The sequence below is a fragment of the Camellia sinensis genome, chromosome 6 (genome assembly GCF_055761805.1).
Source record: "Camellia sinensis isolate YWXY chromosome 6, ASM5576180v1, whole genome shotgun sequence".
Lineage (NCBI taxonomy): Eukaryota > Viridiplantae > Streptophyta > Magnoliopsida > Ericales > Theaceae > Camellia > Camellia sinensis.
The window spans coordinates 201,510,403-201,528,327 of record NC_138966.1 but is presented as its reverse complement, the minus strand read 5'-3'; the positions used below and the strand labels follow the sequence as shown (position 1 = coordinate 201,528,327).

At 38.1% G+C, this 17,925-nt stretch overlaps 1 protein-coding gene across 9 annotated transcripts in view; it reads left to right on the top strand.

Moving 5' to 3' along the window:
- The first annotated feature begins 1,623 nt into the window (after positions 1-1,623).
- The window catches only part of LOC114313053 (flowering time control protein FCA), a 28,664-nt gene continuing 12,362 nt past the window's right edge, over positions 1,624-17,925 (top strand). For all 9 annotated transcript variants that reach the window (XR_014331594.1, XR_014331592.1, XR_014331593.1 and 6 more), the window contains exons 1-5: positions 1,624-2,038; positions 2,745-2,815; positions 9,368-9,446; positions 12,936-13,018; positions 13,104-13,155. Coding sequence is in view for 5 of the 9 variants with exons in the window: in XM_082872966.1 (XP_082729092.1) it covers positions 1,753-2,038; positions 2,745-2,815; positions 9,368-9,446; positions 12,936-13,018; positions 13,104-13,155 (571 nt within the window). In the remaining 4 variants the exon portion in view is untranslated. The remainder of the gene's footprint in view (positions 2,039-2,744; positions 2,816-9,367; positions 9,447-12,935; positions 13,019-13,103; positions 13,156-17,925) is intronic.

Sequence of the window (17,925 nt, the reverse complement as noted above, 5' to 3'; positions counted from 1 at the left end):
ATTATTTTTTTATTTAATTTTTCAAAACAAGTCAAAATATTTATAATTGTTAAATAAAAAAAATAACATAGTTTATTTTAGAGAAATTATTAATGGGTCCAAAGACAACGTCACGGTTGTGACGCTCTATATATATTATAATTAATAAAATAATAAAATTTATAATTTTATACTGAATAATTAAAAAATAAGAAGGAATATAGGGTTTGCGATTGACTGTCATGACTCACGGTGGCAGAAGACTAACCAATATTTTTTCTTCAACTTGACATTGGCCCTGTTTGGTACAGTTTAATTTCAGCTTTCAGCTTAATTTAAGCTATTTTGATGTGTTTGGTTTAGCTTATAGCTTATAGCTTATAACTTATAGCTTTGTGGAAGTCAGAAAACAGCTTATTCTTTGAGTGGGGTAGGAGATGCTTTAAGAATAAGCTGGAAATCAGCTTAAGCTGAAAGTTATAAGCTATAAGCTGTTTAGGCATAAGCTATAAGCACTTTTCCACAGCTCTACCAAACAGGGCCATTACCAATAATTGCTTCAAAAATGTTAGGTCTCGTTTGGCAAGAGTTTATTTTAATAATTTTTTAATTTTTTATAAAAAAATATGTAAAAAAATAAAGAAATAATGTGATAATTTTTAATGACTTTTTAATTTTTTGACTAAAATAATTACTCCCCAAACGAGGCCGTAGAGGGCGCATAAATTTTACCAAATATTTTGCTTGTGTGTGAGAGATACACATAGAATTCACATGGTGTATGTGAGGCCTTTGGTAATTTTTTTTAAAATTTCTAATATTACTCTAATTACTTTGGTAAATATTATTAAAAAATGTTATAAACTTTAAATAAATTATTAAATTTTTTATTAGATCTCTCACATAAGTGTAGAATCTACACAAATTATACATGTATAGATTCTATGCTTACGCAAAAAATTTGATATAAAATTTAGCCTCCGTTTGGGAAGTGGATTGACTTTTTGATTTTTTTGGCTATTTTAGGTTAGACTAAAAAGCTTGGTTTGTAAAAGACTTTTTGACTTTTTGACTTTGTTTGTGAGAAAAAAGTATAATGATTATGGGTTGGATGTGATATTTTGTTTGTTATGATTAAAATAACCTATTTTGTTTTTTGTGATTATTTTAGCCCCAAAATCACTTGCCAAACACCACCTTAGTACTCTCTTTGTTCGAAAATAATGTGTTGTTTTGAAAAGTTAGTAAAAAGTTGATTTTTTGACTTTTTTTTAGCTTATTTTGTCTTTTTGTGAATAAAAAATGTGAGAAGTGATGTGACAAAAAATAGATAAAAAACTAAAAGTTAACATTTTTTTTTGCTTTCCAAAAGACCCCGATAATATCTTTTAGGGAATCTAACTTTTTTTGATAGTATAATTATTATACTTTAAAAAATTAAAAATTTTAAAATTACCTTTTGATAGTATATTTTTTTAAGAATATTAATGTCATAATTGTACTTTTTATGTTATTAATAAATTTAAACGAAAGATAAAATAAAATATATATTATTTTTATATTTAATTTTTTCTTAAAAATTATTTAAGATAATAAAAAATAAAATAAGAATCTTATATATTAAAACGGAAAAGTAATTTATTTGGAGTACAAGACAATATTCTTTTCTTCTTTTTGTTGACTTGACAATCTACAACACTGAGCCGCTCTCTCTCTTCTCTTCGCGACACTGCAATTGCTCTCTCTCTCCCTACCCTGATTTTGTAATCACAAATGGACAGAAACAGAGACGACCGCTACGACAACAACTCAGATTCACGCCACCTCGGGCCCTCTAGAGCCCCTCTTCGCTCCTCCACCGATGCCCCCATCAACCACCGCCGCCGCCGTAGCCCTGACCACCACCACCACCATCCTCGTCCTTTCGAAAGCCCTCCCTCCGGCGGCAATGGTGGAGGATTCCGTCCAACAGGTGGTGGCGGGTTTAATTCCAATCACCAAATTCCTCTCTCTGGCCAGAAACGAGGGTTCCCCTTCTCTGCCCGAGGTGCCTCTCCAGGTATTATTTGCTTCTTGTATTTGTGATAGATCGGTCCTATTTATCTGATAGTCTTGCAGCCAAACATCGATTGATTGCTTCTTTGTTTCTATTATTGGGTGTTGTTCATTCACACCTTCATAGGTCCATATAATACAAATATTGTTCTTTTTTATATTTTCTTGTTGTTCTTACAAGAGAGAGAGAGAGTAGAAACAAAGGGTACGCTGAGCTGGAATTCTTTATTATAAAGGAAAGGCAATAATGCCCGAGGCCCTGCTATCCCGATAGGCGGGCGGGCAAAACAAGGTGTAGCCAACTATGGATTTCCTGCGAGTGATGTTAAACTGCCTGGATTTTGAAAAAAATAAAATAAAAAATGAGCTCGGCCGACAATTGCTCATAAACTAAAGTAAAAAAGGAGTGCAAGAAAGGAGAACCGATAATCTGGCCAGACCACATTGTAGTTTTGGTAATTTTTTGCATTTAGAAGGGGTTGAATTTGTTATGTAATTTCTTTTCTGCTACCTCTATTTGTTGGCTGCAGCGTAATTTTGGATATTTACCCCTTGCGAGCCACCTTTAGTATTCATCACTGATGCCCCCTTAAGCTATTGTTTTGATATGTTCATAAGTGCTGCTTCGTTTTCCTTGCATACAAGTTTGTTGACACACTGCTAGTATTTCTTTTAATGTAAGATTATTATTATTGTTTTTCCCATTTCAGATCGTTCTGATGTTGGCAATTTTGCCAAACTTTTTGTTGGATCCGTTCCAAGGACAGCCACTGAAGAAGATGTAAGCTGTTTATTTCATCAAGCTGTTGCCATACATGAGATGTATTGATTAAAATATTAGTCTGTTCAGAGAATCATACAGTTGCGTATTTGGGTTATTTTTGTGCTTCACTTGGATTGTCATCGTGTCTAATTTTTTTTACGCTGTGTTAGGTTGGGGGATTTGAGAAGGAATTTGAAAAGGGAAATGAAAAAGATAGGTGAAATGTGAATATAATATACTTACATTTCAAATAGTTTCACACAACTTTTCTCTTTTATTTTCTAAATCCCTCAACCAAACACAGTTTTAGGAAATATGTCAACATTGATGCCTCAGATATGTATGTTTTAGATTTGCATTAATGTTATTATCTATTTTTAGTCTAATTTGTGTTTTCTTTAATGTTGTTCGTCTTTCGCTTCACACATGTGCACTTACACACAGATATATGAAGATTTTAGAAAAGAGAAAGAGTGAGGGAATGAGTGAAACCTCATCCCTTTTTATATTAAGAATAAAGCATAATTACAAAAGTGCCATAAGGCATGAATTATGGGCCAGCTCATTACAACCCATCACGTCAAATCAGAATAAAATATGTGAGTAGAATTTTCTATTCTAACAACATAATTTTCTATTCTAACACTCCCTCTCAAGCTGGTTTGTGGTGCGAAGATATATCTCATGCCCAACTTGTTGAGAATGTTATAAAATGGTTTGCTCCCTATTCCTTTGGTGAGAACATTTGCTAGTTGGTCCCCAGTCTTCACAAATGGAGTACATATGGTGCCACTAGTGAGGTTTTCCTTGATGAAGTGCCTATCAATCTCCACATGCTTGGTTTTTTCATGTTGAACTGGATTAAGAGCTATGTTGATCGCCGTCTTGTTGTCACAGTACAACCTCATGGAATCGGTCTGATGGATCCCCAAGTCTTCTAATAATAATTGAATCCATAGCAACTCACATACACCCTGAGCCATAGTCCTAAATTCTACCTCAACACTAGATCTAGCAACCACATTCTGTTTCTTACTTCGCCATGTGACTAGGTTGCCTCCAACAAATGTACAATATCCAGAAGTTGACTGTCTGTCAGTGACTGATCCAGTCCAATCCACATCAATAAATGTTTCCACACCGAGATGTTCATGCTTTGAGAAATAGAGACCCTTTCTAGGAGAAGACTTTAGGTACCTCAGGATTCTTATAACGGCCTCTAAGTGTGAAGTTCTAGGAGCATGCATAAACTGGCTAACTATGGTCATTGCAATGGCAATGTCTGGATGTGAGTGGGATAAGTATATGAGTTTACCCACTAGCCTCTGATATCTCTCCCTGTCCACTGGCTCTCCCTCTTGATCCTCACTTAGTTTTTGACCCGGTTTTAGAGGTGTATCGCATGGTCTACCTCTAAGCATCCTAGTTTCCTTTAACAAGTCAAGTATATACTTTTTTTGACATATGAAGATACCATCCTTGGACCTACCTACTTCAATGCCCAAGAAATATTTCAAAGTACCCAAGTCTTTGATTTCAAACGCCTTGGCCAAGTATTTCTTCAACTGAGGGATCTCCTCAACGTCATCCCCCTTGTCAGAACAATATCATCAATATAAATAATAAGAGCTGTGGTCTTACCATGTGAGGAGTGTTTCACAAATAAGGTGTGATCAGCTTGACTTTGCTTGAACCCATATCTCAGCATAGTTTGAGAAATCTTTCAAACCAAGCCCTAGGAGATTGCTTTAGCACATAAAGTGACTTCCGGAGTCTGTAGACTTTACCTTTGGACTTAGCATCTGCAAAATCAGGGAGAATATCCATATAGACCTCTTCTGTTGGGTCTCCATGAAGGAAGGCATTCTTCATATCAAACTGATGAAGTGGCTAATCCAAATTTGCTGCAAAAGAGAGTAGTATTCTCACAGAGTTCATCCGCGCCACCGGTGCAAATGTCTTCTAGTAACCTGCCCCATAAGTCTGAGTGAAGCCCTTAGCAACCAGTCTTGCTTTGTACCATTCTATGGAACCATCGGTTTTGTGTTTTACAGTGTACACCCAATTGGATTTTTGCCTCTAGGTAACTCCACTAACTCCTAAGTGCCATTCTTATTGAGAACTCTCATCTCCTCCATCATGGCATGTTTCCATTTAGGAATAGAGAGAGCATCCTGAAAATTGGTAGGTAGACTCACAGAAAAAATCTTAGACAGAAAGGCTTTATGTGAGGAAGACAGATTAGAATAAGAGATATGATTAGTAATTAGATACTGAGTACATGACCTAATCCCCTTTCTATTAGCAATGGGAACATCAAGATCTGAGAACTCAGGAATAGGAGCATTAGGATCAGAATTACCTAGGTTTTTAGGAGAGAAGGATGACTCTGGACACTCATTCGGAGAAGAAGTTAGAGGAAGGAAAGTAGTCTCTTGCATCCAGGTGACTTTCTATCTATCCTTGTCCCTGACATAAACTTTGTTTACTTCCTCTTCCACAACAACTGTTGGTTCATTATCCGCAATATGTTCAACCATTGGCGGTAGTGGAACAATCTCTTTACACCAAGGCTCCCCCCGAAAGAATGATTGTGACACTGGGGAGGAGAGAAAGACTTAGACTCAAAAAAGGTGACATCCAAGGTGACAAATCATTTGTGAGTGGGAGGATGATAACACTTATAACCCTTTTGGGTTACAAAATAATCCAGAACAATACACTTAAGAAACCTAGGATCCAATTTACCACGAGTGGGTGAATGATTATGGACAAAGCAAACACATGCAAAGGTCTTAGGAGAAATGGAGAACCCGGAAGAGGTAGACCCAAGCAAAACTTGAAGAGGTATCTGCAAGGTTGTTAAAATCGGGATCGTAAGTAGGATCGGTGAGAGAGTCTGGTGGATCGGATCGTAGGATTGGATCGAGGATCGTAAGATCCTACTTTCTATTAAAAAAAAAAGATAAAAGTAAAAATTAAAATGATACATATTAAAAATAAGGTGAAAAATCATAAAATCTACGATCCTACTTGCGATCTTACCTACGATCCTATACGATCCTACACGATCCCATGCGATCCTACACGATCCTACTTGCGATCCTGTTATAACATCGATCCTACAACGATCTGGATCGTTTTGGCAAAGTAGGATCATAGGATCGTACGATCCTACAATCCAGATCGCGATTTTAACAACCATGGGTATCTGTTTGTGAAGGACTTGGATAGGAAAACGATTAATCAAATAAGCGGCAGTGAGAATTGCTTCCCCCCAATAGGATCGAGGAACCTGTATCTCAAAGGATAGACAATGGGCCATATCAAGGAGATGGTGATTTTTTCGTCTTGCAATACCATTTTGTTGAGGGGTATTAATGCATGAAGTTTGGTGAATAATGCCATGAGTGGCGAAATAATTAGCAAGACCAAAGTCGATATATTCCTTCCATTATTAGAATGCAGAGTTTGGACAACTGCCCCAAACTGAGTATAAATCATTTTATGGAAGTTTTAAAACACAGAAAACACCTTACTTTTATCTTTCATCAGATATACCCAAGTGGCCTTGGAATAGTCATCGATGAAAGTAACAAATCATTTTTGATGTTTTAAAGACACAAAACATGATGAATCTCATACATCAGAATGAATTAAAGAAAATGGAATTGAACTTTTATTAATAGACGGAGCAAAAGAGGCGCGGTGTTGTTTTTCAAGTTGACACGACTCACATTGAAGATCAGATACATTATTTTTTTTTAAAAACAGAAGGAAATAAATGTTTAAGTAATAAAAATGAGGGATATCCTAAGCGACGGTACCATAGCCAATGTCTTCCTTGGTGGATGGTAACTGGATAGATGAATGAGCCATCATATCTGTCTGATCCAGAATGTAAAGACCATGTTTCTCTCTACCATTGCCAATCCTCTTTCTCGTGATAAGGTCCTGAAGAAAATAATGATCAGGAAAAATGGTCATGCTATAATTTAAATTACGAGTAATACGACTCAAAGATAAAAAATTAACACTAAAATTGGAAACATGGAGTACAGAGGACAAAGGAAGGGAAAAGATGGCATGAATTAAATCTTTCCTTGACACAAATGAAATAGTACCATCAGCAATACGTACTTTTTCTTGACCTGAGGAGGGTTATACTTTGAGAATAAATTAGAGCAGCCAAACATATGGTCGGAAGCACCAGAATCAATAATCCATGGTACAGTCGTATGAGATAGCAATGCACATGGGGATGAAGCCAAGTTACCTGAATTGGCAAAGTAAGAAGATGGTGTACCTGTGGCACAAGTGGAGGCGCGACGGTCTAGCAAGTGGCGAAGAACAATCTCAAGATTCGAGGCAGATAACCCCGAAACATCAGCAGCAGGGGAGACAATTGGAAATGAAGATGGTGGCTCAACAGTGTCTGAAAGATGTGCCCAAGCATTGGCTCCTTCGGCCTCTAGACTGACTAGATCTACCCCCCTCAAGTACTAGGATAGTCTCCCCGGTCAGCAGAGGGAGTCCCATGCAGTTTCCAACAAGTCTCTCGTGTGTGTCGAGGTCGACGACAGTAGTCACAGAAAAGATTATCCTTCTCAGAGAAAGGACGAGAACCACAACTATCGTGACGAGGTGTAGAAACCAAGATCCAGCGATCAGTAATAGCAGAAGGAAGCATTGTAGAGCGGCAACTCTTCTCATTTTGCACAAAAGCAAAGGCTTCCTGAAGAGAAGGAAGCACATCCATGCCAAGTACTCTGCTCCGAATTGGATCATACTCCATATTTAGGCCTTCCAAGAACTTGAAGACCCGCTCTTGCGCCACAAACTTCCGGTAACTAGCAGAATCAGTGGGACAGATAGGCTTGTAATCCTAAAGGTGATCAAGCCGCTTCCACCCATTGCTAAGGAAGGTAAAATACTGGAGGATAGTCATCTCACCTTGTACTGACCTTTCAATGGAGCGATGTAACTCGAAAGCCTATGAGAAGTTCCTTTTCCTGGAGTAAGTAGTAGCTACAACCTTCTAAATATCTTGGTGCCTGTATTCTCTCCAATCTCAAGTACCATAGAATGTATCAATCAATCCATGATTAGGGAGTTGGTGATCTCCCACGGGTCATAACTAGGATCCGTGGTACTGGGTGCCTGTATTCTTCCATCAACATACCCCATCTTCCCTCTGCTCTTCAAAAAAATAGTCAGACTTTGCGACCAGGCTAGATAATTCTGACCATTGAATAGAGAGGTGGTGACCTTAAGGCTAGGGTTGAGGTTAGTCATAGTAGGAGGTATAATGGAACTCTTTCTCTTCTCTAAAATCTTCATGGTATCAGAGCCATTCAGACCCTAGCTGCCCTATTCCGGCCATACACAACAGCTATACCCAACCACATTCTTTTGACACACTAAAGCCTCTTTTCTCTTCTCCAACAGCCTCTTTTCTTCACCCTCTCACACCGACAGTCAACCTAGCCCAGACCAGGCCTCTCGAAATCCCTTGCCCAGGCAGTCCTCTTGGGTTACTCGACACCTTATTAGGGTGAGTCGGCAGCCCCTCTGGTCCTCTAGGCCTATGTTGGCTTGCTCTCTTGCATCCAGGGCTCTTGTCGGCAAGCCTCCAGGACTCTCCACCTTTGATGACAGTCTCTCTGGCCCTGTTGGCTTGATCTCCTGCATCCAGGTATCCTATCGGCAAGTCTCTGTCTCTCTCCTGTAATGTTTTCAACCTAAAATACAAAAAAAACACAAAAAGGAGAAAGAGTTAGGGAATGAGTGAAATCTCATCCCCTTTTATATTAAGAATAAAGCATAGGAGTGCCATAAAAAATTTTAAAAGGCTTTATTGAGGCTCACCTCGAAGCGCGGCTAAGGTAAAGCGCATCAAGCCCTTGATTTTTAGGTTGCACCTCTCGAAGGGTTGCACATCACAGTTTAAGGCATTCGCCTTATGTGTGCCTTGTATACCTTTTGCACATAAGCATATGAGGAGTACACATATGAAGAACTTGTCTTAGGCTATTGTTAAATTTAGTCTAGTAGATGGGTTAAACATAAAAAAGAAAAAATTAAAGAAAACCCCTTTCGCAACTATATTTTGCTAAATCTAAGAATATCAATTTCAATGAGGGCAAACTTCCATCTCCACAGTGAAATGTTGGATGCCTTGAGGAGAAAAGTATTTGCACTTTATATTTAGCTTTATTTAATTTTTACTATTTTAAAATATTTAATTTATTTACTAAATATAAAAATTTGAAACTTGAAATGCTTACGCCTCGTTTAATGAGGGGTGAAACGCCTCATACTTTGCATTCATCTTTAAAGATTTTGTTTTGGACTAATTTTATCTAACCATGGTGTTATGAAACAAAGATGAGTATGCAATTAATTGCCCTGGCCTACCATTTATTGCAGTCCATTTTTAGTATTTAATGAACAGGATGCATTTGAATTGTGGTTTACCTGACAAACTTTTGCATTTGTTTACCTGAGATCAGCTATAATTGTTGTCATCTTTGTGTAATTTGTGTGTAAGTATTGTTTATATGATGTCAGATTCGTCCCTTGTTTGAGGAACATGGCCATGTTTTAGAGGTTGCATTAATCAAAGACAAGAGAACAGGGCAGCAACAAGGTATGTGCAACTACTATTTATTTTGGATTGATTTTTATTTACACCAATATCTTTTTTCAGGTTCTTTGAGGGGCTGATGGGGGCACCTGTAAGCTTATGTTTCGACTCAGTTATTTTTCCAACGATTTTCAACCTTTCTTTTATGTTTGCCCTGTCGACCAAGAGGAAGACAAGAAAAACCCTTTAAAAATTGGTTTATGTATAGCAGTTGGGAACTTGGAAGAGATAGATCTTGCTCTTGTGCTACTTGCTGCAGCAGTGGGGGCATTAAACTGCAAGTTAATTGTAATGAGAGTGTCTATTACCATAAATGTTGCTTCTTTTATGTCAAGATGTGTGGAAGTTAAATTGTTGTAGTACAACAAGTGACACAACAATACTTAGATTGTTGCAAATGAATGGGTATTAATGTCATTGTTGTGTGGAGAATTTCTATGGTTTCTTATTTTGATAACCTGGAATTCTTGATTTTGAATGGCTTGGCTTTTCCTTTTACCAATATTAGCTGTGACAAATTGGGACTGAGGTTGGTTTGCCAAATAGAGATGGTTGATGATAAATGTCATTTAGTTGCAACAATTTTGGTTCCTTGTCATTTGAATGCAACATTTTGAAGTATGGACCTCTTGTTAACAGGGCAATGGTATTTCATGGTCTTTCTTAAATTCAAGTGAAGTGGGCTGACTTAGTTCTTTTGCTTGTATATTATTTGAAGCTAGTATGCCATTGCTTTGTGAACTCTGGAAGGTGGTTTTCTTTATTCTTTATTCTTCTTGTTTTGGGAGCCTTGTGATTTCGCTCCTTGCAAGGCTTGAACACAGTCCAGACAATTATTGTGTGTTATGATATTGTGGATGTGGCCCAAGTTAATCCAATTTGGCTAGTGCATGATAATGAAGATGTTTTGTTCTTATTTGTAATTTCCCTTTGCAATTTCCTTTGTGTTTTGGTATGTAATCAGAACTCCAAGCTAACAACACTGCCACACTTTTTGAAATACCTTTATATAGATGTGAAGTGACTATCCCATCCTTTACTGAGTGAGTTTGAAACTTATGGGCTGTTTAAGAATCAATTGTTAATTATTGTAATTTGTGTTTGTGTAATTGACTGTATGTGGTTGTGGATGCCAAAGCTTTACCTTTTAACAGTTTGGTGTGGTGCTGTGGATTTTGCTATTTGTTATTTATTCTATCTGTGTTTGTCTGCAACACATCAAGTGAGGATGTTATCTTCCAGCATATTTATGACTTTTGCGGCTTGAGGGCTATCAATGTGAAGTTCATGTGTCTTGTCTGGTTAGTTGTATCATTGTATACTATGAAATTAGGAGCATCTGTCCTCTCGAAGCTTACTCTGTTTGTCTGAAATGATGCTAATATGTTCGCAATTGAATTTGAGTTGTTCAGGGATTTTGAGCTGCCAATTGGACGTGTTTCATTTTCATGGAAATGCTCTCATTCTCTCTCTGTCTGCCATTTTCTTTCTTTATAGTGGGTTGTCCTTGTCCATGTATGGCTCTGTACAAAATTAGTTGGAAGCTTGGAGGTTTTCAGTTTTCTGGAATATTGGTTGATGCATCCAGAAGTTTTTGTGCCGAGTTATACGTTGAACTTGGCACGCTTGTTGCACATGTTCTTTCGTTATAGATGTTATTGATCCCAAGATGGCTTTGATGGTATGGTAGTGATAGCACTATGTTGATGGAATAATGATGTATGTTGTGGTACAATGCTAGTGTGGATGAATGTTTATTCGTTTGGTTACTAGATCAAGTAAATCTTCTTCCACTTATTCTGCAAGAAAGTGGTGTATGCTTGTATTCTTCTGGGTGGTTGTATGTATGCCATTATTATTTGGTCAAAGGCAGAAAAAGGTTTTTTAGTTGGTTAGAAATAAAACTGCTGTCAAAGAGCATTGGAAGAATCAGAGAGGTACATTGTAATAGAAGTTTTCCAATATACAACTTTGAACGGCACGGTCAGCTGCATTTTTTCTCCTATGTTTTTCTCTAATTTTATTGACATTGGCTTATGGCCTGTGGGGTGGTATTGGAGCTGCTTTGTTATGTTCATGAACTCTTATGGTCAAACTGATGGCTTATTGACCTTATAGTTCATGTCATCAGATGCTTGGTGTGTATTTGTTAATTTCAAATGTAAATTATTGTTACAGAGATTTTTGCAATGAGTTTTGCCTCATAAAGTGGCTCATCAACTTGTTTAATGTTTACTTCCTGGAAGTTAATGCTCTTATTTGTTTACTGTAGCTGGTGTATCATACATATTTGTTCCAATGGCTCATCATTGTTATTGCTTTTGTGTATATGGATAGCTGGATGCAAGTTGATTTTGACTCCTTTGATGCATCCTTGACTAGTTCAACACTTTTCCTTCTAGCTATTGAATCACTTAGATTCTGCATATCAGTTGATGCATATATTTGTCAGATTTCATTATGTTCTCCTTCTATGGTTGAGTTCATTAAATAAATGGAGGAAAAGAATGAGATAACAATTAGACAAGTGAATCAGGTGGTGCAGACTTAATAGCCATTCATCTGTTTATTCTGAATGGGAATCAATTTTGGATGACTACTGTGGTGAATGCAATGGGGCTTGATATTCTTTTCCTAGTTTTTTTTTTTTTGGAGCAGAATGGAGAAAAAGGATTCACATAGCCTGCCCTACTTGATTGGGACAAAGCTTATTTTGGTTTGGTTATTATTTTTTAATGCATTTTTTTGTGCCCGTTAATATTCGAGTAATTTTCAACATGGTTCTATTTTTAGAGTGACTAAATTTTATCCTGAAGATGATGGTCTATGTGTTGGCTTCCTCTGGATGTTTTGATTTTTAATTTCCTGACAATTATATATAAACTAATTTCTCCTTTTTAAAGGTGTATTGGATGTTGGAATTTGTGTGGGTGCATTTGTTCTCTCTGTACAATTCATGCCTGTTCTTTTATTCTAGTAGTCGAGAAAATTCACTCAAATCACCCAAATCCTACTCAACCAATCCCACTCAAATCGCCACTGTTATTAATTTGAGAAGCCTGAAGTGAACTTTTTTGTTGATTATAGTTAACACCATATTTAAATTTGTTGGCACCTATTGTTTTGACGAATATATACACAATGTGTAGCTCTTGCAAGTTAATTTTGGTTGTTGTTTATGTCTGTCCAAAAGTTTTGGTGTGTTTTGTTTTCAAAAAAAAAAAAACGATATATATCTTATTTAATGATAGCAACACGGCGCTGCTGTTTTCGAACAACTTGACTTGATATGTCTTGGATTTGTGAATTTGGATGTGTAATCCTTGATGTAGTATTAGTATTACTTTTCTTGATGTTTACTGTTCAATAATTTTTATGTATCTTTTTATCACATAAGCATAGTCAACTGGTACGTGCGTTTGCATCTACCTGTCTGTCACTAGAAAAGGTAGAAGTAAATGAAATCAGGATACAAACTTTTTACTTCTGCAGGATGTTGTTTTGTAAAATACACTACTTCTGAAGAAGCTGACAGGGCAATGAGTGCTTTACACAACCAACACACCTTGCCTGGGGTGAGGTCTTTTGCTGCTATGCATGTTCTGTCAAGTGAGTTGACTAGCTTTTGTTTAATAGTTTGATCATTCTTGTGTTTTTCAGGGAGTGGGTCCTATCCAAGTAAGATATGCTGATGGGGAAAGGGAACGTCTGGGTAATATATTATGACTTTCTGTATCTTTTGCTAATGATACCTTCTTTCCCCAGTATGTTTACATACTTATAGTTTTGAGTGTTTTTTTCTCCTTATTTTTTACTTGAAGGTATATCAAGTTTTTCATCAAACATATATGTTATTTGAACTATGGCATATCATACCTTATCCAAGCAATATATGCTGATGGGGAAACAGAACGTCTTTGTAAAACCTTCTTTCCCCAAGTATGTTTACATATTTGTAATTTGAGAGTGAATTTTCTTTCTCTTTTATTTTCCAGGTAGATGTATCAAGTTTTTCTGTGTCAAACATATGTATTAATTGAACTGTAGCATATCATACCTTTGTAAGTTTTCCTGTCAATTATTTAGTTGGAGTTGCTTTAAAGGATGTTCAGCTAGTGCATGAGGAATTATTATATTTAATTATTTCTCCACTAGGAATTTTTATAGTAGTGTTTAATTTGAATATTGTCTCTTTGAATGACCTATCGCGAAAGTTGGGTGTTCAAAGCGAAGCTATGAGAAGACATGCTTAGAAGGTCATAACTTTTTTTTTTTTTTTTTGATCAGCAACAAACAAAGATTTATTAAGGCTCAAGGCCAAGAAAAAAGAGGATAAGATATCCTCTTACAGTAGAAATGGAAAAACCAAAAAGAGAAAAAGAAAATACAAAAATACCAAACTTGAAAACTTCTACATAGAACAAACTGACACCCAATCTGAAGCAAGCAAAAAAAGCGGAATCCCCCGAAATATTGTGCTCGCCGAGGCCCAAAAAGATGCCAAGTATCTCACCCTATCCCATAAGTAATCTATATCCCGGGCCACTCCTTCGAAAATCCGAGCATTTCTTTCCAACCAAACAACTCAGAAAATTGCAAAGACTACACCACTCCACAGTATTTTAGCTCTCTTCGATCTTTCAAAAACATGAAAATCAAATAATAACATTTGAGCACATCCTTTTGGGGCCACCCACATCACACTACCCAATCCAAACACCCTAAGTGTTAAAATCCACCTATTCTCCACCTACTTCACCCACTTAAACCTACTCCACTAAACCTAACCCACTACACCACTACCACCTCACCTACTCCACTAAACCTAACCCACTACACCACTACCACCTCCACTTCACCTACTCCTTACCTACTACACACTCACCCTCTTCTATATATAGGAATCATGAATCATTGTAATAGAGATCAACAAATCAATCAATAATATACATCAATATATTTTACATGGTATCAGAGCCAGGTTAAGCACTTAGTATTTTTCGCTTCACCGGCGGGCGGCAACCTCGCCTTGGCCGTCCGCCGGACCTCAACCTAATCCGCTAGAATTTTCTACACATACCTTGAAATTTATTCGAGTCCACCACCACTGCCCCTCCTCTCACTGTTGTCCTCCCATACACCACCGTCTCGGTCGTCTTCATCTACCACCACTGTTAACCTTAACCTGTGAGACCCCAGCTTCCAGATCCAACTCTACCGAACACTCCAACGCAGAGGATTCCTTCCTCACACCCACCATCTCAGCACCAGAGAGGCTTGACGACGCGCCGGCGGTGGAGCTAAGATCGTCACTTCCTCCGTCACTCGAGGTGGCGCCACCAGCACCACCGGCGTCTTCCAAATCAACATGGGACTTGTCTACAGTTTCCATTTGCAAGACCCAGAGACAGATTCCTCATGTAAAGGCAATGCGACACTGAGATCATTAATACCCCCACAAAATATTGAAGGTTTTTGAGGGCTCTTCAACCTCTGAAAATGGAGGAAAGAGAAATCACAGTAACCCCCCTCTTTCTCTCTCTCTATGTGCCTGAGACTATCCTAAGAACAAGTGGTGTCCATCTCTCTCTCTCTCCTCCCTTTTCTTTTTTAATCACACCCTACCAAACGAATCTCCAGGCCATTCTCCAAGTGGTCTAACTTTTTATTTTTTTATTACTATTATTATTATATCAAATAATCAATACACCCTACTTTACCTTTATTTATTTTATTTTATCTTTTCTTTTTCATTTCCAACAAAAAAAAAAAAAATATATATATATATATATATACATACCCACGTGAACCAATCTCTTAATCTCCTCTGTTTGATTTCAAAACCCCTTTTTAATCTCTTTCTTTTTTTTATTTCTCTTAAAACAAAAAAAAAAAAAAAAAAATAGGCAGAAGACGAACTGCACACCAAACTCATTTTATTCATGTCGGGGCTCACCCCGATCACCATTTTACACCACACAAAAAAAAAAAAAAAAAAAACAACACCACACCAACACAAATCGGAACAATGAGATTTTTCTTCTCTACTCTGCCACCGGTCTCTTCTTCTTGCCTCCGTCCTGCGTGGCCCTTGACGGTGTTGCCTCCGTGTTTCCCACTCCACTGGGCACGATCACTCCACCCTGCTCCTCCACTGCAGCATATGGCGGCCCTCCAAATCGGAACATCACGGTGGCCTTCCGCTTCAGCTCCTTGTTTTCTGCCTTTAGCACACTTATCTCTGCTCGCGCATCCTTATACATGCGTTGGAGCAGAGCCAGTTGGGCGTTTAACTGCTGCACCTCATTTGTCCTACTCTGCAGCCGGTTTGACAAGTTTGTAACCGCAGTCATGGTCTCCACACATGACTTCAAAGTATACTGATTGGCCTCCACATCCGACTGCATTGCCATTCTTTGCTCCACCGACCGCATCGGAAAGTTCAACGGAGCAAACCCAGCGGTGTTTGGTTGAGGTTCACTGGCCACCGCACCAGTTATCTCTCTTGTTGACTCGTTGAGGTCGGGAAAGAGAGTCAGCAGACCACGGGAAGACGAGGCCATTTTTTGGGCAACAAAGTGTTACAGAATATCTCTCGCAACAGAGTGTTACAGACACTCTCTCTCAGCACAACGGAAGAATTTTTCAGAGGTTTCTCTCAGTTTTTCTGTCTCAGCTTCTGCCTCAGCCTCAGCCTCAGCCTCCGTCTTGGTTAAATAGCCGAGGCAGCCACGCGTATTGCGCGCCACTTGACGCCAGACGACAAACGGGCGCGCCAGCCAAGGCACTCACGTGCCTCGCCATCATATCTGGCACGCCTTTTTATGGATTGGGCACGCCTTTTTATGAAGAAGAAGAACTCCGAAAAATATGAGGAAGAAGGAATATATTTCAGTTATATTCAAAACTTCTTATCTTACAAGACCAAATGACACTCCTTATATAGGAGATATTACAAACATCATCATAACCCATTATATGCCACTTACATATTATATATTACCACTATCTACCACTATCATATTATATACATGCCACTATCTACCACCAACACCACTATCATATTCTATACATGCCACTATCTACCACCAACACCACTATCATATTCTATACATGCCACTATCTACCACCAACACCACTATCATATTATATGCATGAACACAATTTCCAGCACTCCCCCTCAAGCTGGTTTGAAGATATCTTCCATAGCCAGCTTGCTAGTCAGCTTAGCAAATTGCTTCTTGTGTAGTCCCTTCGTTAGCACATCAGCTAATTGTTCACCTGTTGGAAGGTAGGTCATACAGATTATGCCAGCATTGATTTTCTCCTTGATGAAATGTTTATCCACTTCTATATGTTTGGTGCGATCATGTAGAACTGGATTATGAGCTATAGATATAGCTGCTTTGTTGTCACAATAGACCTTCATAGGTGTCGGGTGAGAAAGCTTTAATTCTTCAAGAATTCTTTTAATCCACATTACTTCACAGATTCCATGGGCAACAGCTCTGAACTCTGCTTCTGCACTACTTCTAGCTACCACATTCTGTTTTTTACTCCGCCAAGTAACTAGGTTCCCACCTACAAAGGAGCAGTATCCGGATGTTGATCTCCTGTCTGTAACACTTCCTGCCCAGTCTGCATCTGTGTATACTTCAACTTGAAGATGTCCATGTTTCTTGAACAGTAAGCCTCTCCCTGGAGTTCCTTTCAAATATCTTAAGATCTTATAAACGGCCTCAAAGTGCTCTGCCCCTGGTGAGTGCATGAACTGACTTACCATGCTGACTGCAAAGGCAATATCAGGCCGCGTATGAGACAAGTAAATCAATTTCCCGACAAGTCGCTGATATTGTTCCCTCTCTTTGACTTCTTCAGCCTTAGCAGCTTGTAACTTCAAGTTAGGCTCGATCGGAGTCTCCACCATCTTACAACCAAGCATACCTGTTTCTCCAAGAAGATCAAGAACATATTTTCTCTGATTAACGAATATACCTTCTTTGGATCTTGCAAATTCCATTCCGAGGAAATACTTGAGGGCTCCCAGATCCTTAATGTGAAATTCTTTTGCGAGTTTCTCTTTGAGGGCTGCTAACTCTGCTTCATCATTACCAGTTAAAATGATGTCATCAACATAAACAATCAAAATTGCAATTTTACTGTTTTTTGAATGTTTATAAAATATTGTGTGATCTGCTTGACTCTGCGAGAAGCCACAACTGATAACTGCCTTCCCAAAGCGTTCAAACCACGCTCTTGGTGATTGTTTGAGTCCGTATAATGACTTGTTCAATCTGCATACTCTGTCACTTCCAAGTCTCTGCTCAAATCCCGGCGGTAGGCTCATGAACACCTCCTCTTCAAGATCACCATTGAGAAATGCATTTTTAATGTCAAGTTGATGTAGAGGCCAATCTGAATTTACTGCAAGAGATAACAGTACTCTGATGGAATTTATTTTAGCAACAGGAGCAAACGTCTC